The 27,126-nt window shown below is 42.8% G+C and overlaps 1 protein-coding gene across 1 annotated transcript in view; it reads left to right on the forward strand.

Annotated features, from left to right (window-relative positions):
* FURIN (furin, paired basic amino acid cleaving enzyme) overlaps positions 1-27,126 on the forward strand; it is a 200,865-nt gene that overhangs the window by 162,267 nt on the left and 11,472 nt on the right. Inside the window, exons 7-15 of the mRNA XM_044279493.1 lie at positions 71-159; positions 1,354-1,526; positions 3,821-4,033; positions 7,183-7,283; positions 10,906-11,009; positions 11,993-12,110; positions 17,599-17,778; positions 18,362-18,486; positions 25,343-25,459. Coding sequence (XP_044135428.1) covers positions 71-159; positions 1,354-1,526; positions 3,821-4,033; positions 7,183-7,283; positions 10,906-11,009; positions 11,993-12,110; positions 17,599-17,778; positions 18,362-18,486; positions 25,343-25,459 — 1,220 coding nt within the window. The remainder of the gene's footprint in view (positions 1-70; positions 160-1,353; positions 1,527-3,820; positions 4,034-7,182; positions 7,284-10,905; positions 11,010-11,992; positions 12,111-17,598; positions 17,779-18,361; positions 18,487-25,342; positions 25,460-27,126) is intronic.

A 27,126-nucleotide genomic window follows, 5' to 3' on the forward strand; every position in this document is an offset into this window, starting at 1 on the left:
CTTGGCGTCTTTTATGCTTTGGGGCACTACAAATGATAAATGGTAAATTATGCTTTTTCTCGTTTTGTAGGCATGGAACCCGCTGTGCAGGAGAAGTAGCTGCTGTGGCAAATAACGGGATATGTGGTGTTGGAATAGCTTATAATGCCAAGATTGGTGGTAAATGCATTTATGGCTAATTTAATGTTAAAAGACTGATTCTGAATTACTAGCTGCTAACAATTTTTATACATATGTAAAATTACACTATTTTGGGGAATAGCCTTCATCTCTATTTTAGCACCAACATATTCTCCAGGACTATATAGGGATCGCTCGCATCCCTCTCTATAGTTAGTTTTCTCTATACGTTTTTACAGACCCTCATGGCACTCTGTGACTTTATCAGGTTAATAAATACTCAAACAGTATAGACCACCAGACTGGAACCCAATAAGCTCTCGTTCAGAGTGGGATCCCTTCTAGACACAAGTCCAAGAAGTGTCCTTTGTGGGCAGATTTACGTCTCTCATTATCTGATCTCTGAATGCTGCTATTACTGCCACCAGGAACACTCACAAACTGTACAAAAACTTTCAGCATTTTCTTTAAGGCAGGTTGACACGCTTCAAGGCAGAGCCATTTACAACTGGCTGCTTGTTCAGTGGGGGTAAATCGCTATATTTACATGTAGCAATCACCTCCACAGTATGAGAACGAGCGATCACTACTGCTATCTCTCATCCTCATACAGCTGCATTGTTTCTGGAAGGCAGATCGCTGTTTAGAGCGCACGATCTGCTACCCAGAAACTATTATTTAGTTCCCTGCATAAACGACTGTTTCACACAATGAACAAGTGTTCCACTTGATCATATGGGTGATTTGCAACCCATTTAGACATGCTGATGAGCAAGTGTTTGTTGGAACGTTCATCCCTGATAATCTGTCTTACAATTGGACCATGTAAACCCCCCATTAATGTGCTTCTTTCCTTCTGACCCTATTCTATTTCATATCAATTGTAAGAAATCTAGGGAAAAAGTTGCTTTCACTAATTCAAACTCATGCATATTATTATTTTCTCAGTTTTAATCAGTTTTCTGATGGTAGATTATTTTTTATTACATTTTATGTACATGATTTTCAATTAACAGTTATCCATAGGAACCTGTAGACTGGTAACCTGTAGGACTAGTTCAAATGTTTTATATTTACTTTCTGGGCTTACTGTACCTTTTTAACATGGCTTTGGTCTTTTGTCCTGGCATATGCTGGCAATGGATTCACACAAGCTGATGTGATAGAAATTCATGCCTAATTTTATTTGTGGAGGTTTTAGCTAATCTGCCTAATTACCAAATTGTTTGGTAGGTGTTCGGATGCTGGACGGCGAAGTAACAGATGCAGTTGAAGCAAGATCACTAGGGCTAAGCCCCAACCACATTCACATCTACAGCGCCAGTTGGGGACCAGAAGATGATGGAAAAACTGTAGATGGCCCAGCCCATCTTGCCGAAGAGGCCTTCTTCAGAGGTGTGAACCAGGTATGTGATAACGTTTTAGGAAATTATTTTTACTTCTTTATTTTCAACTAAGTGCGTACTGAAATAAATTTATATCGGAGAGTGTTCCAGATCTGATCTATCATAACAATGAGATGACTACTGACCCTTCTCGTAATGGTTTTTGCAAAGCTAGAAGTCTCAACTATTATAAATACAATAGTCCAGCAGTCCCCTTCCACCAGGCCGCGGCCCAGAACCGGGCCCTGGAACATTTTGCCAGACCGCGGAAACCGGATAGTATTTAACGTGGTACTAATAAAGCGCTTTCAATATGGAAGCGCTTCATTAGTACCGGGGGACCAGGAAGCGGTAAAGGATCTGTACTCACCGCTTCCTGGTCCTCGGCTTGGCTGTCAACTGTGCAGGGCTGCGCACAGCGTGAGGGCACACTGTGACCTCACACCGTGCGCCGCGGCTGCGATACACGGCTGACAGCAGGATGGAGAGGATCACAATGGTGAGGAGCGGTGACGTCCAGGAGCAGGAGAGGTAAGTGGGTTTTTTATTTTATTTGTGCTGCTGTCTGACATAAGGGTTGATGGCTGTCTGACATAAGGGCTGATGGCTGGCTGAAGGTTGGGCGTTTGATCTGAGGCATTGGGGGTCTGATTGCTGGTCTGACCTGAGGTGTAATGGAAAATATTTTTTTCTTATTGTTCTCCTCTAAAAAGGTGCATCTTATAGGGCAAAAAATACGGTACAGTGCAGCAGGTACCCTAGTCAGTCTATATAGTTGTTATATATTTTAATATGCACCTTGTGTTTTTGTTATGGGCGTGAATCAGTCAGCGTCCCCCCACCCCACCTGGTCCCTGGGAAAATGATCTTGCATGAAACTGGTCCCTGGTGCAAAAAAGGTTGGGGACCACTATAGTCCATAGATATATGTATTAATGTAACTTAAACAATATTTTTTTTTTCTGACTTGGGGTACTTTTAGACTAGCGGTTTCTTTTCCAGCATAGAGTTCCGTCACAGGGGCTCTATAGCGGAAAAGAACTGATCAGTTTTATCCCCATGCATTCTGAATGGAGAGTAATCCGTTCAGGATGCATCAGGATGTCTTCAGTTCAGTCATTTTGACGGATCAGGCAAAAGAAAACCGTAGCATGCTACGGTTTTACCTCTGGTGAAAAAAATAAACTTAAGACTTGCCTGAATTCCCCATAGGAATGTAAGTGCCGTTCAAAATACCGGAATGCAGAGTCCGTCCTTCTTGTCTGCGCATACACAGACTGGTAAAAATGTGAAAAAAGAAACAAGACGGATCAGTCTGTCCGCATGACAAGCGGACAGATGGATCCGTTCTGGCAATGCATTTGTGAGACAGATCTGCATCCGTTAGATCCAAAAGATCCACTGAAGAAGCCGCCGTGTGCGGTGAAACATGTCGGGGGAGCTGCGTTGTTAAATCTTTGAAGAATATGTTGGGGATAGGGTTTCTGTAGCGCTGTGATCTGCAGACACAGTGCGCTTCAGATTATCTTTACGAGGGTAGTGTAGATATAGCGGACTGTGCTGGCAGTGAATAGGATGTCTAATAACAGAGTTGGCTTCTAATAATTACAAACGACACGCTGGAACAGCACAGTCAATGTATCAAAGGAATGATAGTTTGTAACCTGGTGGAAAATAACATCAGTAGACATCAGAAGTGAGGACATGCCAGTGGCAAACTTCTGATATACATTTACTACATTCAAGAAACGTCATTCACAAAAAGATATAAATGTGACATAGTGACACAGAGTCACAAAATTACCCCGTACACACTATCCCCCTCATATATATTTTTAAAGTACTCTCAACAGAGTTCTTTTTCTTTTTTTGAATTATGTGTTATGTATGTCAATAATAAATAAGAAATATTAAAGGTTAAGTTTTAAAATAGACCTCAAACAGGAATTATTAGTCTTCTGACTATTGGATTATAGATCTGCATCCGGATGCATCTCACAAATGCTTTGTCACATCCAGATCGGCGGATCCAGCAGGCAGTTCAGACAATGGAACTGCTTGCCGGATCACACTGCAGCAAGTGTGAAAGTAGCCTTATTTAGTGAGCATCATCAGAGATAAATTGCAAAAAAAAAACTTCAGTCATGTGAACACGCCGAAGAGCTGCAGAAAGGGGTCACTCATTGTCCTGAGGCCAAATGAAATGTAAATTTTCCTAGCATCAATGCAACTAACCATGATTTTAGTCCTTGAGGTGCGCAGTAATGAATGGCATGATTTACTAGTATTACGAATGTTTGCCTACTTCCTTGCAGGGTCGTAATGGTTTGGGCTCTATATACGTATGGGCATCTGGGAACGGCGGGAGAGAACACGACAGCTGCAATTGCGATGGCTACACAAACAGCATCTATACATTGTCCATTAGCAGCACCACCCAGCTGGGCAATGTGCCGTGGTACAGCGAGGCCTGCTCCTCTACACTGGCAACCACGTACAGCAGCGGCAACCAGAATGAAAAGCAGATTGTGAGTATTTATCCTGTGCCATTTCTCGCTTCGCAGTGCAGTGACAAATCTTTTCTCGTCCTTCTTTTGACTCCTTTATCAAACCTCACGTATGCTTGGGTGACTGTTCCTTATTGACTTGTGATCGGTTTATAGCCGAGGGCCCAGTCCTTTTTTTTTTGTAATTTTAGCTTTTAGATCTAAAAAGTACAGACTCCTTTGCTGATTAATTTACATATTTCTTTTTAGGCACCAGTACCTGTATAAGGGTGCATGTTTTCTAACATCTACGATTAAGGTTACTTTCACACCTGCGCTAGGTGCGGATCCGTATGGTATCTGCACAGACTGATCCGCACCTATAAATGCAAACGATGGTATCCTTTCAGTACGGATCCGTTTGCATACACTTAGTCAATCCGTCCCCATTGACTTACATTGTAAGTCAGGACTGATCCGTATGGCTCTGCACCGCCAGATGGACACCAACGCTGCAAGCAGCGTTTTGGTGTCTACCTCCAGAGCGGAATGGAGGTGGAACGGAGCCAAACTGATGCATTCTGAACGGATCTGCATCCATTCAGAATGCATTGGGGCTAAACTGATCCATTTTGGGCCGCTTGTGAGAGCCTTGAAACTGATCTCACAGGCGGACCCAGAAACGCCAGTGTGAAAGTAGCCCTACTTGTACAATGATCAGGCAGATTAGTTAACGGTTATTCCGACATCTCTTATAATAAAAAAAAAAAACCTCTTGCACATACTTCCACAATATACATGCTGCACAGTGCTGGACCATATCCATTTTCTGGCTGCTCTGTACCAAGTGTGTTCTTTTATGTTTGCCTTGTGGCTTACATTGCTTTGTTAGCATTACGACATACAGCTTGAACTAAGAGTGTTTTCTCTGGCCCCATTCCATGACATTTCAGGAAAAGCTAAGGGTGGTCAGTTTCATTTTTTAACACGTTAGAGGTTGATAACTGGTTTTGAGGACATTGGGGGGAGCTTTATTAAGACTGACATTGCGAAGGTCAGTCTTGATCATGTGTGCAGTGGCGCAGTATTTTGAGTCACCTGCTGCACAGAATGGACCCAGACCTATGAAATAAAAGATAGGGGTATATTCCAGCATCTAATTTCCAGAAAATTATTTCATTCGGTAAAAACCATCCAAACTGAAAACGAGGTACACTACCTGTGCGTTTCAGGCGTGTAACTCGCCCCATGGGTACTGGAAATTGCACTACTGGAATATACCCTTTTCTTCTATTTCATCAGTGGTGCAAGATGCATCTAAATGAAGAGGCACACCTTATCTGGTCCATGCACCAGCAGCTGAAACCTATACCAGCTAGGGGCTGACGTAGGTTTCAGTCATTGGAAGGCTGGCGTAAGTAATGAGAAATATGTTGGGGCACTTAGGCCACAATCCACCACTTAAAAAAAAAAAAAAAAGTGGTGTGTGTGTGATGACGATGAGGCAGAAAATTGCAAGTTGGTGCGCAAAGCCGGGCTTGCACAAAATTGTCACTTTTTTGGCGCCATAGTTCTGGCATTGTGGGGGATGCTACATTTCTTCCATTAAGCATTTTACAGTTTTGGTATTTTCTCTTGCCCATTAAATTTTAATCTTTTAAACTTTTTGCTTTAAAGTTCTGTTTTAGGTTACATGCATACAACCGTGCTGTTTTTTGCGGTCCGCGGATCTGCAAAAGACGGAAGCCGCCCGTGTGCCTTCCGCAATTTACAGAACGGGTGGCCCATTGTAGACATGCCTATTCTTGTCAGCATTCTTGGTAGTCTGATACTGTAGTCATACTGTTTTCAATCCTTCCCTTCTTGCTAATCTGCACTGTGTAAAGGTTCCTGCGAACGCTCATTCCTGACAATCTGCCTGTGTAAAGGTGTCACTGATCAGCCCCTGAACAAGTGAAACGCTCATTCCTAACAATCTGCCTGTGTAAAGGTGTCACTGATCAGCCACTGAACAAGTGAAACGCTCATTCATGGGGTGATCCTGTTGTTCGTGCAGGTACCTAAATGATCTTTTCTGGGAAGCAGAGCGTGCTGTCTAAACCGAAATACATTGCAGCTGTATGAGGACGAGGGATTGCAATAGCTCATCCTCATACTGTGGAGGCGATCGCTGCATGTAAATGCAGCGCTCCACCTCCACTGAGCGAGCAGCTGACTGTCAGGAAGAAAGGCTTCCTTCCCTATGATCCGCTGCTCCCCAGTAGGTGAAAATGCACCTGAATTTAGCAAAAGGTAGGGGACAATTAGACTAAAGTAATGACTGCGGGATTAGACTGAGCAGGGACTGTTGTCTGTAACCATGGACACACACCAGTCTGCATAGGAGCTGTAGAAACAGAATATGATTTATTTATTTTGGATACATTGGAGAAATAAAGCAAGTTACTGTAGATCAGTGATTAGATGAGAACGCTAGCCTTGATATCTGGAGAGATTCAAGTGCAATGATTGCAGGTAAATGGCCATATTGCAATTCAGTCTGCAAATTGCTACTGGGTTTTTTCTACTGAGACTGCCAGGGATTAGGACAGAAAAGGAACATTTATAAATTTACATGTGGTCACATAACTATTTTAAATAGCTGGCATTATGCCTATGCAGCCAAAGCAATTGAAATTCTGTGTGTAGCTCCAGATTAAGCAACTCTAAACAAGATCCCTTTCAATATGTCAGGTTTACTTAGATTTGTAAAAGGCATTAGAACATTTCTGTCTGGTTTGATGGTTCTGCTCAGAAATGGCATATCTCGGAATGAAAAAATAAGAATGAAAATTCATGCAAAAATAATAATGCTGTCATAAACCACTCCAATAAATGTTCACAAAATGTTACATGACAATCTGAAGCTGTCGTTGAACTGCTGCCTTTGGCGTAGATTCTAGACATGCCAGTGCTTAAGACCGACATCAGTTGTAGCAATGTAGATACCAAAATGGAGAAAAGCAAATTCATAAATCCTAGAGACAACCCCATAGTGTGTAGCCAGCCTTGCATTTAGCTAGAACACTTGATGGCAAATAACGTGCACCTACTGCCTGGAGCCAGGCAATTTTGTTAGTAGGCTGGCAGCTATGTTGATTGTGCTGTGATCATGAAATATGTTTTCTGATTTAGATTTCTTATTCCTTCAGGTAACAACTGATTTAAGGCAGAAATGTACCGACACTCATACTGGAACATCTGCGTCCGCCCCTCTGGCTGCTGGAATCATTGCTCTAGCTCTGGAAGCAAAGTATGTACTACAGACGCGGGTCCGTTTTGTATAGACCGCAGCGTCGGTGCCACATTGTTACACTGCTACAGCTTTCTTTATTGGACTTTCAATATATATCAAAGCAAGTAGTCATTTTACACTGACAAATGAACACCTTTTGAATTAAGGGGCATCTGTCAGCAGATTTGTACCTATGAAACTGGCTGACCTGTTACGTGTGTGGGTTCAGGATATAAAGTTTTTAGCTACATAGAAAAAGACCCACAATGAAATAAGGCTACTTTCACACTAGCGTTTTTTTTTTTTTGTTGTTTTTTTTTGCAGACTTTCATGGATCTGCAAAAATGCTTCTGTTACAATAATACAACTGCGTGCATCAGTCATGAACGGATCCGGGTGTATTATGTCTTCTATAGCCATGACGGATCTTTCTTGAACACCATTAAAAGTCAATGGGAGGACGGATACGTTTTGTATTGTGCCAGATTGTGTCTGAGAAAACTGATCTGTCCCCATTGACTTACGTTGTGTGCCAGGTCGGATCCGTTTGGCTCTGCTTCGTCAGGCGGACAGCAAAACGCTGCAGGCAGCGTCTTGGTGTCCGCCTCCAGAGCGGAATGGAGACTGATCGGAGGCAAACTGATGCATTCTGAGCGGATTCTTTTCCATTCACAATGCATTAGGGCAAAACTGATCCGTTTTGGACCGCTTGTGAGAGCGCTGAAGTGTGAAAGTAGACTGACTAAGTACATAAATCGCCACTAGTGACCCACCTGTCTACTCCAGGCAATTAAAACTTTTGGTCACATATATTAAAATGAAAGTGATGAGTCTGTAATATAGTGTTAAAGGAAATCGGTCACCACTACTGGAATAAAGCCAAAGCCTAATAGCGCTATGTTTCAGCAATAGGGTTTTCTTTCTTCTAAAAATCCAGTTTATTTGGTATGCAAATGAGCCAGTAACTCTTGCAGGAAGGAGTCCAGGCACGCCTCCTAGTGCCCATGTCCGCCCTCATACAGAGCCCAAGCCTGCCTCCTCTCCACTCTGACATGTCTCCCCCTGTGCTGGAAATGGAATGAGAAGGCGTGTAACTTGCGTCACTGGGCTCGGCCCATACCCAGTTGTAGAGTGGAGGCTGATGCCCTCAGAGGGACAGGCAGTGGGCAGGCTGTTTTCGGCACTGCCATGCGCAACATGTAAACGTGATAAAGCTACAGCAGGGAAAAGGGAGGAAGAGTTATGGCTTGAATGTGACGTAAGAGGGGGTGGGTGGACACGTGGCGGGGAAGGGGGGGTAATTTCAGAGCGGAGAGGGGGCTGGCTTGGGCACTAGCAGGAGGCGTGCCTGGCTCCTTCCTGCAAGAGTGACGCCCCTCCAGTCACATTACTGGGTCATTTGCATACCAAATAAACTGGATTTTCAGACGATAAAAACAATCTTTTTCTGGAACAAAGGCACATCTGGAAATAAGGTACTAAGTGCTATTAGGCTAAGGCTTTACTTATATAGCGATTATCCTGGTGACAGATTTTCTTTAAAACAGGAATTCCTATATTGCATACCTGCTACCCGCTTCAGATGTCTATTCTGGGGGGTTTTATTTTCAGAACAGCAACACCTTTTATAATTTAATTTTACATAATTAAAATCCTACGATGCCCCCCCCCCCTCTCTTTTTAAGCGTCTATCATTATAATACATTGTGCAGTGTCATGCTCCTATTTGTACTTCACTTTATTACAGACCCATCGTTGATGTGTGCAGTTTCAATGGCCTGGTGACAGTATTGGGCATGGTCACTAGTAGGACTTTATATCGTTATTTTATTCTTGGTCTGGAATCAATTCCCTTCCCAGGATTGCAAATGGTTATCAGAGCAAGATAATGACCTATTGTAGAACAATGATAGGTGCGGGTCCCACCTCTGGGACGTGAACCTACAATGAGAATGGAGCGGGAATAGCTGTGGCTGGAGGTCCACCACCAAGCGCTGCTCCCATAGAAGTCAATAGGAGCACATCGCGCGCGCGGCCCCTGCTCCTATTCATTTCTATGGGGCAAATGGAAATAGCCGATCCAGCGCTCGGCTGTCTTCAGGGGCCCCATAGAAATGAATGGAGGGAGGCTGCGCATGCATAGTGTGCCCTCCGTTCATTTCCCCACTCCGTTCTCATTGTAGGTGCGGGTCCCAGAGAGAGGTCCCCATTGTCTGAGGTGGCAAAACCCCTTTTAATTTAAAGGGGTTCTCGTAGACTGGGAACCCCTGTTCATATGTCCAGGCAGGGTGCCAGGTTCCAGTTCTCAGAAGATATCAAAAGGCTTTTCTTGTATACCTGACAGTTCCATGTGCAAGATTCGTATAAGAACATGTGCATCATTTTGAACTGCTTTTGAAATGCGGGTAGCCCGTACTAACTTCCTTAGTCTCATACTTCCAAATGAACAGAGATGTGCCTCGTATATGAAGTTTATTGCAGTAACATTCTTGCAGTCAGAGTTGCCAAACATCCAGAAATTCCTGGACAATCTGTAAAAGTAGGAGGACCCCCCCCCCCCCTCAACTTTGTGAAAGAAAAATGCCTGTGATTGTTTTTTGAGGCTGGTGGTCCTTAACTAGATTATTCTGGTGGTATTTATTATCATGCTGGTAATGTGTTCTTACCAGTATATTATGCCTCAGACATGTATTACTTATAATCTTGATCATTCATTAAAAAAAACTTCTGGTTGGCAAACCTGGTTGTAGTTCTTACATTTAGTCAATTCCCCCACACATTATCTTCCTGCTTGTTGTCGATGTCTCCTCTATAGTAGCATTGCTTGATGAGTGTTAATTTGTGGTTGCTGATTTCACTTTTCTTTATACCATGGGTAGGCAACCTCCGGCACTCCAGCTGTTGTGAAACTACAACTCCCAGCATGCATACTTGCTCTTCTCTTCTAAGAACTCAAATAGAAATGAATAGAGCATGCTGGGAATTGTAGTTTCACAACAGCTGGAGTGCCGGAGGTTGCTGAAACCTGCTTTATAGGGTAATGACTGCATTACTTTCTTTTCAGTTCTGCTTTTAAAATGAATTTTGTTAATGTATTTGAGTCGTGAGAATGAGAGGTTAGATATTTCAATGTCTGTCATTAGCCTTGACCATTATCATTCTGTTAGATGAAGAGCAGCTTATTACACAGAACACAACTGTTCCTATGACAACATAACAATTACTATCACTTAAAAAATATATGGAGTTGGAAACTAGTTTCGTGCATAGAAGTTGCTGCGCTGAGGTGAGGGGGAGCAGATTTTTCCCAGTGTAAAGGTATGGCCACAAAGGGTGGAATTTACCGCAGTGGATCTTGGTACTTTACCACACCAAAAATCCATATCTAATGCATGCAATTTGCCTTTTTGCAGGGCTTTTTGCCCTCTGTTTAGGTGGTCTGCAGTTCACGTTACACTGCAGAGATTTTACAAAGTGTGGATATTTTGCTGCTGCCGCTGCGCATCGTTGCGGGTATTCCACCAACAGTTCCACACAGGAAAATCCACATTGGCCGTATCCTAGACATGTCTACATTTCTAAACTATGTTCACACACCACTGTTGGCTTCCCTAATGATAGTTTTTTCCTCTATTCATAGTAATAATCTCACATGGAGAGATATGCAACATCTAGTGGTGCGGACCTCAAATCCAGCGCATCTCAACACGAATGACTGGATCACAAATGGAGTTGGTCGGAAAGGTAATACACTGTCACATTGTACCGTACTAGGCCTCTTGGTCTGTATTCCAGGAGAACACCTTGATTTATGGTGCTGTAGCTTTTTTCCTGTAGAACTGCAGTCGGACTGGGTTTAACATCTGGAATGTTAAGGAATGTAAAATGGAGACACGACAGAACCTGGTTTAATAATGCCGGCCGTGTATTATAGCTATTGAATTTATTGATTCAGAAATAACACAGAACCTAAAAGTGGTTGTGCAAGAATCGGGTGGGATTTTTGTACCCACTAGGCCAGACTTGTAAGCTTACTTGCCTGCCTACTGGCGCTGACTCCCTACTTCTCCTCCCCCTGGTCTGCAATGCTCTGCTGGGCTCCCTTGCTGAAAACGCAAATGGTGACATGACCCAAGGGGATCTGGTCACCACCATGGGCAGTGATTGGCTGCAGGAAGCTTGAACTGGATATTTCTGGCTAGGGAACCACGCGGAGCATAGTAGGCCGGGAGGAGAAGGAGCGGGGAGCCATCGCCAATGAAGCAGGTAAGTCAGCTTCCCTTTGCAGGTCTAGCAAAGGAAAGTTGCCAAAACCCATCCCATTCTTGCACAATCCCTTTTAAGAGCTACAGAACCCACACCTTACTGGTTATACATCCTAATGAGTCACAGTGTTGGCTGCGAGCAGCCCTTCAAACTCCAGGGCCATGATTTTACCATTGAATTACTGATTGTGTACTGATGCTCAGTCTATTTTTGCAGTGTCTGTTTAAAAAATATAATAAGTGTCCTCCTACAACCCAGAAGTGAGCAATGCTGTACTTTATATGGCCGACGAAAGCCACTACAAAGTGTGGACTGAAATAATATATATTTCTCTGCTCTTTGCAGCATGAAGCTATTAACCAGAGGACACTGTACTAGTTACTATGTGTTTGGTCTGACATGCTGTTACACCATGTTGTGCACTTTTCACCAACGCTGCTTGTTTTTCTTTTGTATATTAGTCAGCCATTCTTACGGCTATGGTCTACTGGATGCTGGCGCCATGGTTGCTCTGGCTAAGAACTGGACCACCGTGGGACCCCAGAGAAAATGTGTTATTAACATTCTCACAGAATCTAAGTGAGTAATGCAGATTGCAATCCTCTTTCGTTTGAGCCATCTGGACACACAGAAGGGATGGTTGGCTATAATGGCAATGTTACAGATCTGAAATGAGTCTACAGGGTAATGCTTGTTCGAATGCTGTGGATGAATCGGAAAAAAACATATAGAAATAATTTATCAGTAATCCTCATGTCTTGTATCACTGGGGAACCCCTATATCTACTACTGCTTTCTGCAAAAGTCAAAGCTTTTTTCTGATAATAAGCATGTTCAAGATTGAATCCTGGTTGGGCAACCCTGACTTAAAGGGTTAAATAAAACATTTAAAAAATAAATGTTGGATTCTGTATTTTCCTCTTAGTCACCAGTCCCCTATATATATATACCTATGCAAATATTTTTGTACGGTCATTTGAGGAACGTCTCGTCTATGTATCTCCCCACTTCAACCAAGTATTGACGTGGTGGAGGTACATAGATGACATTTTCCTCATTTGGGGTGGCACTATGGATCAGCTGATGGACTTTCACGTATTTTTGAACTCTCTAGATAGGGAGATCCAATTTACGTTAACGGCATCGGCTGACCGTGTGCAGTACCTAGATACACAGGTATATATTGAGGATGATCAGTTACATATGGATTTGAATATTAAATCCACTGATAAGAATACATTATTGCATTTTACAAGTGGTCACCCACGGAGGATGGTGGACTCTTTACCGTTTAGTCAGTTACTCCGGGTACGGAGAATAGTTGATAAGGAAGAGAACATGCATTTGGCAATGAATAAGATGGCACAAGCCTTTGTTGATAGGGGTTACCCTAGAAGGCTAGTGAAAAAACATGCGGATAGAGCTAGAGAAGCTTCAAGAGAGGAGCTGTTGGTCCCCAAACAAAGACAAGTGAATGACAGATTGCCATTCATATCATCATATAACGAGTTGAGCCCCAATATTGAAAATATAGTGAGGCGCCACTGGGGGCTATTGAGTAGTGGACACCCAAATATTGCAGCCTTTAAGAATCCACCTATGATGGCATATAAAAGAGCAGGGAACATTAGGGATAAGGTTGTGCACTCAAGAGTACCTGAAAAAGGACAAGTAAGACAGACATTTTTGAAGACAAGGCGCACTGGCTCTTTCCCGTGTCTTGGATGTGTGAACTGCAAACTGATGGTGAAAGGATCAGGGTTCACACATCCAGACACGGGAGAGATCTTTAACATAAGGCACTATCTCACCTGTGACTCATCATGGGTGATATATGTGCTGTGGTGCCCTTGTAAAAGGCTATATGTCGGCGAAACGACATGTGAGTTAAAAACCAGGTTGAATAACCATAGACAGTCCATTAGGAGTAAAAGAACTGATTTGCCTGTATCGAAGCATTTTGTAGAAAAAAATCACAGGGAGAGTGACTTGAGATTTATGGTCATTGACCACGTTAAACCCTTGGTAAGAGGAGGGGATCGATTAAACATATTAAAGAAAATTGAGCTTAAGTGGATTTTCCGACTAGATACTTTGAAACCAAAAGGGCTAAACGTTGAATTTAGGGTAACGGGAGAAATGGTCAGCTAGTCTCAAGTTCACAGCCCTGTGATTTGATGTGTATCGCATACTGTATGTAGTGAATTAATAGAAGCTATGGTCATGTTCATGTTATACATGTGGCTTAATTGTCTGTAGGCATTGTTTAAAATGTTATGTGGACTGTTGCCTATAACGGATTAGAGGTTTGGAGAAGAACTATGGGAAAACAGAGTTGTAATATTTTGCCCAGATGAATGCCCTAATGTAAGATGGCGGTTACAGACCAGTGATGCGGCTCGGTGCGACTGGCGCAGCTCAGTTTCGCACGCAGTGCGTGCGGGGATGGTGCTGGGGCGGCCGATCAAGCGTCATCATGTGGGACTCCGCCCAGATGTGACGCAGGGTGGTTATGTACGGCGTCACGAGGGAAGAGGGACTGACACATGCGCAGTGGGGAGTAGCAGACGCGGAACAGTGGCGCGAGCCTCCATACAAGAGAAGACGCCTCTCCCGATATTTCTCTCCATAACTCTCTTTAAGAAGGTATTACAGTCATGATTTTAATTGCACTGTTCACTTTATTGTATGCACGTATACGTAATTACGAGGATTTCAATGAAATAAGTTTTTTAAAAAACTTCACCTACATGTATTTAGGATAGATTGGTATCAATGTTAACTTTAGGAACTGATCACATGAGTTGTAGCTTACCCCCAATGGGGAGTGCACTGCTATTGCATTGGTTGTTGAATCAATTAGGCACTAAGTGATGATGTATTTATATATGCACATATGCACTTTTTATGTTCACTTGACTTGAAAAAGGTTCTGGGAGAGAACCGAAACGTTGTCTCTGCTGACATGTGTGAATAAATTGCACATTTTTCTACTTCAAGGAGTGCCGCAGTTTTTTCTGTGTTATATTGCTGGTCCTGGATCGAGGGATCACTGCGGGCACCGCTACAGCTTCAGCTGCATATTAAGGAGTGCTGCCTGACCTTTTGTTATGGATATATATATATATATATATATATATATATATATATATATATATATATATATATATATATATATATATATATATATATATATATAAAATTAAATAAAAAAAAATCTGGGGGGATGGGATGTTGAGCTATAAAATAATTACCTCTTAAATCCCCTATAGATAGTTCCTGGGGTGCTCCCCGCTAGGCTGCAGTGACAACACCGGATAGTCAAGACTTGACCGCTGCAGCATTCTCATGTTATCAATATGAAGTCATTGCTACAACCTAGTAGACGGATTTCAGTGGGTTACATATTTTTAAATGGTCTGCAGTAGGGCTGCATGATATGGGAATTTTGTGCGATTGTGATTAGGGCCCTAAAAATTGCGATAACGGTATGCGATGCGATATTTTAAGGGAATTGTGCTAGAGGTCTATTTGCTTGGATTTTCAAGGCAAAAGCACACACAAATTACTGATAATGCTGAAATGTAGTTATGCTTAACTCAAGAACTGAAATGCACAGTGTTTTTCAAAATAAAACATCTTTTACTAAATTATATAACATATTTGCATTACTGCAAAAGTACAAAATACAAAACTTGCCATTTTCTTAATAGCACTGCACAGAACAGATAAATAAAATAGAATAAATAAAAGAACATTTGTTCATTAAAATAACGACTTGCCTCCAGCCCCTCCTCCCTCCCCACACTGTAACTGATGTATCGCCGGCCGCGCTGTGCAGCATAGCGGCCGGCGATACATCAGTGTCAACCACGTAAAAAGTCAACCATCGCTTTATAAGGCGCACTGCCATTTGTCTTATAAAGCGAAAAATATGGTAATATAATTGCAGCATTTTTGGGTCGGCCAATTGGCGATTGCGATATGGCGATTCATTTCGATTGCTTTGGCGATATATTGTGCAGGCCTAGTCTGCAGAATGTTTTTCTTGCACAGTCACTTGAATGGGCGAGGCTTGTAGCAAAGTCTGAACAGTGCATTCTGCGATTCTCTCTGCATGGAGCTGTGGTCCATGAGGAAAATCGCTTGGCCCATTGACAATAGTGTGTTAGTGTTCAGCCCGAGTGCTGTCTGTTCTACACTCAGACAGCATACGGCTATAAACATCGCTCGTCTGAATGAGCCCTTAATACACTGTTTTTTATTATTTTATGCAATTACTTTTGACTTTTTTAACTGAAAAATCCTTTAATGTAGTTCTAAGACTGGTCCCTCCCAAAGCCTTTGTCTCTTTAAAATTGTTGAAATGCCTTAATGCTAATTTTAAACCTGGCGCACAATGCTGAGCTTTTAACTATAGCTGTATTAATTTATGATGTGTGTCAAACAATACATTAACCAGTGAATAAAACTAGAGTGTATTGTGAGCCGCGGAAGTGTGCCTGCAACCGCAGTCGTTTAGAAGCTACAGTCTTCTGCACCTCCGTCTCATCACATTTGCTGTGGGCCTATACAACGGTGATCCAAATTGCAAAATAGTCTTGTTCGTGTACACTGGCCCCTGTTTTACGGAGTTAGCGTAATCTCCTTGGGATAGTGTTTGAGTCATTTTCCGCATGCTGCGCTGCAGACTATACCTTAATTACTGCAGCCACTGATAGAGCCAGTGTATGGGGAGCAGGAAGGAGGTGGCACCGCTGGCCATCTGATTGCAAGTATTGAGCTCTGCTCTCTGATTGTTGCGCCAATTAAGAGTAGACTGCAAGACATCTATTAAAATAAACGGTCAGCAAGCTGTACTGTTGCTGTCAAGTACTTGGCTGAAGTGTAGAATGGAATTAAGGTTATTGCCATTAGTACTACTAAATCATATTCTCTCTAGAGAGGTGTTGAAGTGATCAGAATTAGAAAAATGTATCCTTCAAGTCTGGTACTGGACTTTAGATCTCAAACGCAATGCATGAAATCTAATTTGTCACTATTGTCTCATACAAGCCTTAGAACAGCAGGTTTAGGTGGTAATCCTGGGAAGATCTGACCTTTTAAGTGATGAAGTTCCGCTGTACCTATTCTGTGCTGCAATGAGTTCATCAAGTGAACAAGACTTTCATTCTTTGGCATTTCCCAGAAAGGAGAATATATCATTTTGTAGTTTCAGTGAAGAACACATGTAAATGGATACAGCTCCTGCTGGTATTGCCAACACTGCTCCTCACGAAGATATAAATGCTCAGTCAGTCTTGGGAACAGACTGCGTATTACCTGGATTTGGCTCTTTGGGGGATTTAGACACACAAACTATTCACACCTCACTGGGTCAAAGCCAGGGGCTCAATGAGTCTTCTGTGCAACTGAGCATAAATGAAGCGCTGCAGGGGGAAACAGCTGCCGTCCCATCTCCTGCTCTGCTTGTGGTTGGGGTTAAGTTGACTGATTCCAATAACCTTTTAGCGTTTTTTGTTTTATTTCTCCCATCTGTTCCTGGAGATATCCACAACAGATATATTTGCCCCCTAGCGCCGCAGGAACATTACCTTTGTGCCCTGAAACCTGGCATCTTTGCATATTTCCTTCTGAATGGTATATTGCCTATAGTTCCGTACTGTTCACAAGATTGTAAAGAGCACATGTTGTATATTATAGAAAACAATGAACAGTGGGATGTTAGGAACACCTGGTTCTTTGGCAGGTATTCTGTTCCGCTGTCTCTTCCCCCAACAGCATTCTAAGTGTGTGCCCGGTACTGGCATCAGCATCTCTTTGTGTAGAGATGGATTGCTATCCAGAAGAGATGAACCTCTGACATGTAATTGTAGCTACATCCATAGGATTTTTTTCCTCGTGTTGTTTTGTCTACCAAAGCTGTATTGCAATTGTTTCAAGATCCATTGTTTATTGCCCCCATTTAATGAGTCTCTGTGATGTCAAGTGACCCAAATGTGCATTATTTTCCGTTTCGCCAACATGATCGCTAATTGGCATAAATAAACGCTGTTTCCATCCCTAGGGACATAGGGAAGCGATTGGAGGTCAGGCGAAAAGTGGAACCCTGCAACGGGATGTCCAATTACATCAGCACCTTGGAGCATGTTCAAGCCAGGCTAACATTGTCCTACAATCGCAGAGGAGACCTCGCCATTTATCTGACAAGTCCTATGGGCACCCGTTCCAGTCTGCTGGCACCTAGGTAACCACAATGCCGAAGCAAAATGTTTCACGGGCTATCATCTAACAGTCTCTTGTTTCCCCTGGTGGAAAACAGAAGTATGTGCCTTGAAAGAATATATAAAGCCTGCATTAAAGCTGTAGGACATGAAATGGTTTAACCAGTAACCATGTGATTTTGACATAAGTGGCAGAACAAGGCCTCCGGGCCTCAGACCAGAGAGGTGCAGGTTATAGATTTTCCCAGTTTTGATGTGATTCATCATTCTGAAGCTCAGTTATCTTTCTAGCTCTCCATCTAAGAAAAGTGGTAGGTTGATCTTCAGAATTACATCTAGCTAAGATCAGTAACTGCTTGGGTAGATGAAGTCCTCCGCAGATCTTGTGGTGAGATGTAGAATACTTGGTGTTATATGCTATAATAAGAAAATGTGGTGGTACGGCTTTTCCTTTAAGAACCTTATCCCTCCCGAGGACCGCTTGGGCATACAATCCAATAACACTTAGGCAGTTTCTTATCATTGGAGGCTTTTAGTATCATGGCTGTTCTTACAGGACGTGTTTTTTTTTTTTTTTTTTTCTCTTGATGTGTCGTATTACTACAGGCCTCACGATTATTCTGGCGATGGATTTAATGACTGGGCTTTTATGACCACACATTCTTGGGATGAGGACCCTGCAGGAGAGTGGGTACTAGAGATTGAAAACGCAAGTGGAAACAATAACTATGGTAAGTTTTCTATTAAAGATAGAATAAAGGGGTCTGAGATCAGAAAAAAAAAGTTTTTTCTAAAGGGGGTGAATCCCATAAAAGATAACAAAACATCTGTTACCTCATTAATCCACTGCCCCTCCAGCACTACTTCTCTGGTGCTCCCTCTCAGTTTTGGCTTACTTTTTTGCTGCGATCACTTGTCCATCTACCCATGTGAACACCTCGGCCAATAACTTGTCTCACTGTTGTACAGCACAAGACCACTGAGGCTAGTGATTTTCTGCAGTAGTCATGTCAGTAGACCGGTATATCATCACTGCAGCAAAGTAAACGGAGATCCGCGCTGGAACGGCACTGGATTTATAAGATGAGCAATGGGTCTTTTGTTTTTTTGTTTTTGCCCCCATTAGCCAATGTTTTTCTGATCTTGGAAAGCCCCTTTCTTATTCTAAATGTTTTTTGGATTTCAGAAAACATTTTTCTGTTTTGAAAAATGTGAGCGGTTTGTAATGTGACTTGGAACAGCTATGGAGCAACTTTAGATTGTATTAGTGCTGCTCTACCTTAATTGCAATATCTTACATGTTGGTTTTAATAAGTCTGCTTCCCAAATAAAATTGACAAAGAGATTATAGGCCCTAATGATTTATCATTGACACCTTGCCAGGAGTACACAATTTAGATTACTCATTCATTTGATTACTTCAGTGAGGTTACTTTGCTCAATGAATGGGTTGTGGTTGTGGGAGAGATCTGTTTTCTGTGCAACCACTTGCTGCTGTTTTATCTGAGCACTGATCAAAAATCTCAGAAAACCCTTTTAAAAAGATGACCTATGCTCAGGATAGGTCATCCGTATCTGATCGGTAGGGGTCTGACACCCGGATCCCCCACCAAATTAGCTGTTTGAGAATTCACTGGCCTTCTCTCTGTTCACCAAGCACTGTTCCGTCCATTTGATAGAGGCTGTGCTTAGTATCTCAGCTCAACCCTATTCACTTCAATAAGGCTGAGCTTCTCCTAGGCCATAAGACCAATGAACGTGACGTCATATGGTCTAGGGAAAGCACTGTGAAGGCTGCGGCGCTACCGTGAGTGCTGGTACCTTCTGAAACAGCTTATCGGCGGGCGTCTCGGATGTTGGACCCACACTGATCAGATACTGATGACCTATTCAGAGGACAGACGAGGGTTCCTACTGACATCCACTAAGGAATGTAGGAGAGAACAGAATGGGACCACCAGAGGTTTTCACAGCCCCGTACATGTGATCTTGCATGCCTTATATATCAAGTCGTTTTAGCTTGTATTCTTCTAAAAGGTTACTGCATTTCAACCTCTTTGTTTTATCAGACAGGGATGAATCATTTCCCGCACATATGGAGCAGATTTCCTTGAATGTCTTTTCTGAACTTGAAAACCCTTAATATTAATGGTTCAATTCCTTGGCTATTCCAGGGCAGTGGCCCCTGCTTAAAAACATAATGCAAATGTTAGGAAAAATGACATCCTTTTGGTATCTACGTGGCAGGTTGTCGGCGCTTCACAGCGGTGATTACATGCACGTACTAGAGATACTGTCAGCTTTAGCAATTTGCATAGAATAAAATTTTGTAGGCTGTAGATCTTGCACTGTTGATGTACTGCTGATAGATTTCTAGAAACATGAAAGCATTGAGGATGATGGGTCAAACATGAATCTTTCCAGATGTCACCTACAGATGTTTCTACATAACCTTTATTCAAAGAGGATTTTCAGCTAAAATACGTTTATCCAGGTTCAGTCTGTATCCCTACATAAATGCAGCATTAGTGATGAATTCTAAAAATGGCGAATGAGGAGGACAATGGCTTAAAAGGAATAGATTTGCAGGGTTGTATTTATAGGGGGTTTGAGAGCAGGATCAACCTATTAAGCCTGCTATTAAGCTTGGCAGGGCTGGACCTGCTGATTAAAAACATGGGGGGGGGGATTTTTCAAACTGGTGTAAAGTAGAACTGGCTTAGTTGCCCATAGCAACCAATCAGATTCCACCTTTAATTTTTTACAGCTCCTTTGGAAAATGAAAGGTGGAATCTGATTGGTTGTCATGAGCAACTAAGCCAGTTCTACTTTACACCAGTTTGATAAATCACCCCCATACTTTTTTCCCCTGATCAGTTGCTGCTTTAGAAAAAAAGCTTTTTTCACCCAAAATATGCAAATTAAGGTACAAGTGAGGAAGGGCCCTGCCACTTGGTGCACCTTGGCGCCTCCTCCCTGCTTCTCTGGAAACTCTCCCTCCACTTAAAGGGGTTATCAAAGAGTGAATAACCACTACAGTGCCTGTACCTGCCATATTTACTTACCTGGTCCCTAACACTGGTTTCCTCCCGGATCACTCCACTCAGTCTTCATATTTCCTTCGCTGGCAGAAATCAACATCCATCAACGGAGAGGGTGCAGCCAATATCTCCTTTGTGTCACATTCCAACACCACCTCCGCCTGACATGTACAGGGCACTTGACCGGTTTCCCTGACCTCTTGTATCTACTGCTTGTTTTTCTATAGATTTTAAGCTTCTAGGGGCAGGGTCCTTATGCTATACTGTTACAGACGTCTGTATCATAATGTCTTTTATTTATTTCTACATATTGTTCCAAAATTTTATTTAAACTGCTACTGGCGTTGATGGCATAATATACCATATTTTTCACTTAAGAAGATGCACTTTTATCCCCCAAAAGTGTGTGTGTGTGGGCGGGGAAGGGGGGAGAGGGATGTCAGTGCATCTTATAAACAGAGTGCTAATGAATGCTTTCATAATGGAAGCACTCGCCACTCCCTGGGTTCCCGGGCCCCATGCACTATGAGCTGACCTTGTGCAAAGTCAGGTTACAATGCAGCACGGGCCTGGCAGAGGAGACTGCAGGAAGAGTGTGCCGTCTGGAGCAGCAGAGGTAATTTCATTTAATTATGTCTGATTTAAGGTTGGGTACAGTTTGTGGGTCTGATTGGAGGTGTAATAAGGATTAGGGGCTGATCTGAGGTCTGACAAAAATTTGAGGGTTTCAGCTGCCCCAAATCTATCACAGACTCGCCAGGAAGTCGGTGTATTTAGAATGAGGGCAAAATGATTATAAAGTCCGGTTACTAACCACCCATTACTGAAGAAAACGAGCCTCAGTAAGGGAGAGCCCAGAACCGTTCATTGCTGATGCGCTTCGTGCCCCTCCTTGGTTGATTTGAGACTCTCTATACAGTACATTTGCTTATTCTATATTGCATGCAGCCATATTGGTTGGTTCTCCTACTTTCTTATAAAGATGTGCTCAATGTTTTAGGTGTCGGGTAATATTTGAGTATTCTATAGTGTGTTTGTATACACGCAGTGGTTTTCCCTGCATAATATCTCCAGCATAATTGATCCTGGCATTTGGCAATGCAGTTAATTTACCTTATCAGTGCTCAGTGCTGCATCTCGGTGACGTGGGCCTGTCTGTCTCGCTCCGTGTGCAGTGTTTATGTATTCATGGTGCGTGGGCAAGATAAGAAAAAATTGGTTATTTACTACATTTCGTCAGCTGTGTGATGGATTTGAAAGCGCTCTATTTGACTTGTTACATTAGGCAGCTCAGCACGTGGAACCAAATGTGGGAAGCGAGGAGAGGGATCTGCGAGTTATCGCGCAGACACAGATGGGTCACCCAGTACAGAGCTCCAGCTAGCTGCTTAATATTCACATGCAGAGTCCTGTCTGCTCATCAGACGCCAGCCTACACCTGAATAAGAGGATTGTTAGTGACAGGGGCTGTGGTTCTGCCTGTATACCCAGCAGAACACAAACCTGCCAGTGTGCCGTGAGCTGTCATCCCGCTCCTCATGAAATATAGCCTAGTTTACTGCTTACTGTCTGACTCCTCGCTGCCCTGCTGGAGTCTCGAGCTGCCAATCAGGCTGCCCACAATAATTACCAGCTATCACTGGACTTGTCTAGACACTGGCAAAATAGTATTTGTGCCAATTGTCTTTTACTTGCTTTCCTTCAGCTTGATTGATTTGTCATCGCTGTCATTTTGGTATAAAATGCAACTACCAGTCATTTGCCTCCCCAAGTGAAAAATCCCCAAATAGTCCTTGCTCTCTATAGATTACACATTCTGCTCAGCCATTTTTAATTTATACCTGTGACAATTATTGGCTCCTTTACAGCTTCCCACAGTGGCTGTTACTCAACCCATCTGGCGCAGACTTTGCAATAGGAAGTCCAGTTAACCATACACAGTGATATGTTGCCGTATAATTAGGCTGATTAACTGTTCAGTAGCCTGGAAAGCTGGAAGACAACTTCTGCCTGTCTGAGAGCAGTAAACGCATCAGCCAGAGCACATTGATGACCTGTCCTTGGCTGTTCGAACAGTTCCGGGCACCCCCTCTTCAAGATTACACTTGCGCTAGTGGTATGAATGGAACAAGCACTTGTAATTACACTGCACCTCTTCAAGATTACACTGCACGTCATCTCAGAGGAAGTAGTGCTCGTACGAGCGCCGCCAATTCTTCAAACGATCAGATATTGATGACCTATCCTGAGGATAGGTCATCAATATATACTGGCTGCACAACTCCTTTTAAGGCTGGGTTTACATCACGTTTTTGTCCTATGTTTAAGGTATATGCAAAATGGATATATCAAACAGATGCTTCAGAAGGTCATTTAGTCGCATCGGTCACTATAGAGTCCCATTGTATATGTTAACATTAGCGAATTTCAGGTTATAAGACCCTGGTAAGGCTACTTTCACACTAGCGGCACAGACCTCCGGCAGGCTGTTCCGTCGGGTGAACAGCCTGTCTGATCCGTCCTGCCGCTAGTGACTGTGTGCCCCTGGACTGCCGCTCCGTCCCAATTGACTATAATGGGGGCAGGGGCGGAGTTCCGGCGAGGCACGGCAAGAGGCTGCCGGAATAAAACTATGACATGTCCGACATTTATTCTAGCAGCCTCTTGCCGTGCGCTGCTGTGCCTCGCCGGGTCTCCCTTTCCGCCCCCATTATAGTCATAGGGGACAGAGCGGCAGTCCGGAGGCACACGGTCACTAGCGGCAGGATGGATCCGACAGGCTGCTCACCCGGAGGAACAGCCTGCCGGAGGTCCGTGCCGCTAGTGTGAAAGTAGCCTAAAAGGTGCATTGCGTTATGGATTCCATTATTACGGACCATAACTCAATTCTATGCCTTTAGAGTCCTCTCCTGCATAACTGAAACGGGACGGATCCGTTTTGCAGCCCATAGACTTCTATTATGACGGAATGAATAACAGAATGCCTCTAAAGACATTCCATCATAGAATTGCGTTATGGTCTGTGGTAACGGAATCCATAACGCAATGCACCTTTTTTACCAGTGAACGAATTTCAAAATATGAAATTCGGTCATCTCTAGTTGACAAATACAGTGGGGTTTTTTGGCCAGAAAACAGTAGTGTACAACCCTTTCAACATAAGGCAAAAACATATAAGTTTGGAGAAAAAAGATACAGAAGCGCAGTACATTACACTTTTCCATACTGCATCCATACGGAGTCCAGTAAAAAAAAACGTATACAGTAACACGTTTGTTTTTTGGTTTTTTTGTTTTTTTTCTCTTATACAATGGAACTATATGGTGATGGATGCCAGGCATCTGTTTAATACATATGCAATATAGAGTGAGAGTGAACAGCACCTCCAGAGATAATTGATTTAAAAGCAGGTGCAAGCTACCATAGCAACTATGTAGAAAAACAAAAAAGTAGCAGCACACTGCTAAATGCACTAAGATTGGGTGAACGGGGTCAAATACATGACTACCATACTTACTTGTTTTTCTACATAGTTGCTATGGTAGCTTGCACCTGCTTTTAAATCAATTATCTCTGGAGGTGCTGTTCCTTTATTTGATCATGTGTATATATAGTAGAGGATTAGGCATCTTATGTGGAACTTGGCACTCCCGCCCACCTGCCTGGTGCTTTTAATCAGAGTTACAATGGAGCTGGACACTCCGTGTTAGAGTAGGTTCCATCTGATGAGAAGCCACCTTGACGTTTGGTAGAGGGGCCCGACATATTTTTGATCAATTATATGCGCTAAGAGCTTCTACTCCGCTTTTAATAGTAAGTATGGGCGTCTTGTATTTGACCCTGTTCACACATTCACCTGTTCACCCATTCTTGGTGCATTTAGTGGTGTGCTGCTATATATATAATCATGATGTGGACCCATCCTTAGTGATTACCCAGCTTTCCTAGAAACAGATATAGCTAATCTGCCGCATAAGGCGTTGTTCAGTTATGTTTCTAGTTTCTTGAGAACAAGATTCTCATTGTCTGCAGCTGTATTCTTGCCATGAAAAGCGCTGAAATATAATATCTCTTATCTTCTGCTTTGTAAATGCAATTTTTATTTTAATTTTTTTTACAACAGGTTTAGTCTGAACTTAGAGCTTGTATTTACTGATCACAATAGGGTGGAAAGTATCCTGCGACCTTTAACGCTAACAATGAAACTTGCGTCAGCAAAGATATTTTTTTATCGTATTATGACAAGTCACAGGTAGAAATCCTTGCTTTACACGGATAACCAGATACTGCAAAGGAGAGGTGCGGTATTCTCTGTATTTAGTTACCTACTGTAGGATATATTCAGGATTTTTTAGGTCACTGCTTGTATGTCAGACACATTCGAGATAATTAAAGGCCATGAAAAAGAACTGGTTCTGTAATGGATATTGATTGATGAGTTTTTGTTCCATATTATGAAATGTATGCTTTGTCATGTTTCCGATGACCATGACATACCTGCTGTAATTTATTATAAAATGTAATACCAGGTTTTAATTTTTCTTAGGAACCTTGACGCAGTTTATGTTGGTATTGTACGGTACCGCCTCTGATCCGCCAAGCATTTCCAACCAAGTTGACGGTGGTGGGTGTAGAACCGTTGCCTCGGGCCAGTCCTGTGTCGGTAAGCATTTCATTGCCCTGCATAGATCCCTCAGTGACAAAAGTCAGAGTGACCGAGACTATTAAGCATCCTGTTTATATTGAAGTTAACAGTTTTGGCAAGTTCTGTCTGCAAATATCTTGTGGATGGGAATACTATGTTTTATTGAAGTACCATATGCCATGAATGCCTTATAGAAGTGGGTCCCAGAGGTGGGGACCGCAGCTTTCTCCAGAAGGGGTGTCCTGTTGGCCACTTCAGATAGTTTACTTTGCATCCACAGGGCTGTCTCCATTCACTTTGGTGGGAGGAAATGGCCAAACATGCACAGTAGGGGTGTTGCAGGATCCAAATACATCCTAGCCAAGTGTATATGCCAAATGGACATGTTTCGTTATACATTTGCCCATTAAAAGCTATGGATATGTCACTGGATATGTTAAATACAGCCCCACCAAACCTGCAGAGGGGTATTTTAATGTATCAGGAGTATCTCCAGAGCCATGTCCACTAGCCCCGAACCCACAATTAGGGGGGAATCATTGCTCCCCTCTCCATGCCTAGTACTAATGTGCTTCTGTATAATTTTCTCTAGATGTCCTTTTCATTTAGCATTTTTCCATGTGTGCAGGAGGTCTGAGCCCAGAGCTTCTGATTAGAGATGAGCGAACCTCTGTTTTAAGTTCGGCGTCTAAAGTTCGGGTTTGGATTAGCGGAGAATCCCGATCTGGAACCGGATATGGATTCCGACTTCCGTTGTGGTCCGTGGTAGCGGAATCAATAATGGCCGATTATTGATTCCGCTACCACGAACCACAACGGAAGTCGGAATCCATATCCGGTTCCAGATCGGGATTCTCCGCTAATCCAAACCCGAACTTTAGACGCCGAACTTAAAACAGAAGTTCGCTCATCTCTACTTCTGATCTCTTCCAAGTCTGAGGTCTTCTGTAACCAGATCTCAATCTATCCCTATGTGCCATAGAAAGGAGTCAGTGTAAAGTCTAGTTTACCATTATAGGGGGTAGTATATAGGTAAGGAGAACCTGTCCTCCTACACACGGCACACTGTTTTTGAACCTGTGTTACTGAGAATTCACCTTGTTAATTTGAATAGTTTTCTTTTTAATAGTTCATAGTAATTGATTAGTCATAGCTGACTTACCATTCTTACGTAATGCTCACCTCTTGCTTAGAAGCGCTACCCAAGATATCCACTGATCAGTCTGTGACAGCGCCAATTTGCAAGGTTAAATTATCTGCTTATTGCTTGGCATAATATCTCACAGATGCAGTCTGTTACCGGCTGTGTAGCCGATGAGCAAAGGGTTAACCATGCCGAAGGTGGGACTTTGCAGCCCTGACATTTGGTAATTAAGGCTTCTAGCAGATCTGTGTATACTTAACCAGGAGTGTGTAATCTGCAGCAAATGTCACTGGCTTGTCCAAAAACCAAACCTCTTGGGTGTGTTGAACATATCAAAGAAATTACTCCTTTAACCTAGCCTCTTGCAAAGACTATTACCATCCGCATGAAAGCATATTATAGCCATTTCTCCAGAGAAAATCCATAATAGATTACTTCCAACTGAAGAGCTTTCACATCACCGGTGAGGACCCATCCACTCGGTGTTAATGAGATGCTTTAGTCTAATTAAGGAGTAAATGAGGGCTCTATTTCCCCTAAT

The sequence above is a fragment of the Bufo gargarizans genome, chromosome 2 (genome assembly GCF_014858855.1).
Source record: "Bufo gargarizans isolate SCDJY-AF-19 chromosome 2, ASM1485885v1, whole genome shotgun sequence".
In the NCBI taxonomy this organism is placed as follows: Eukaryota; Metazoa; Chordata; class Amphibia; order Anura; family Bufonidae; genus Bufo; species Bufo gargarizans.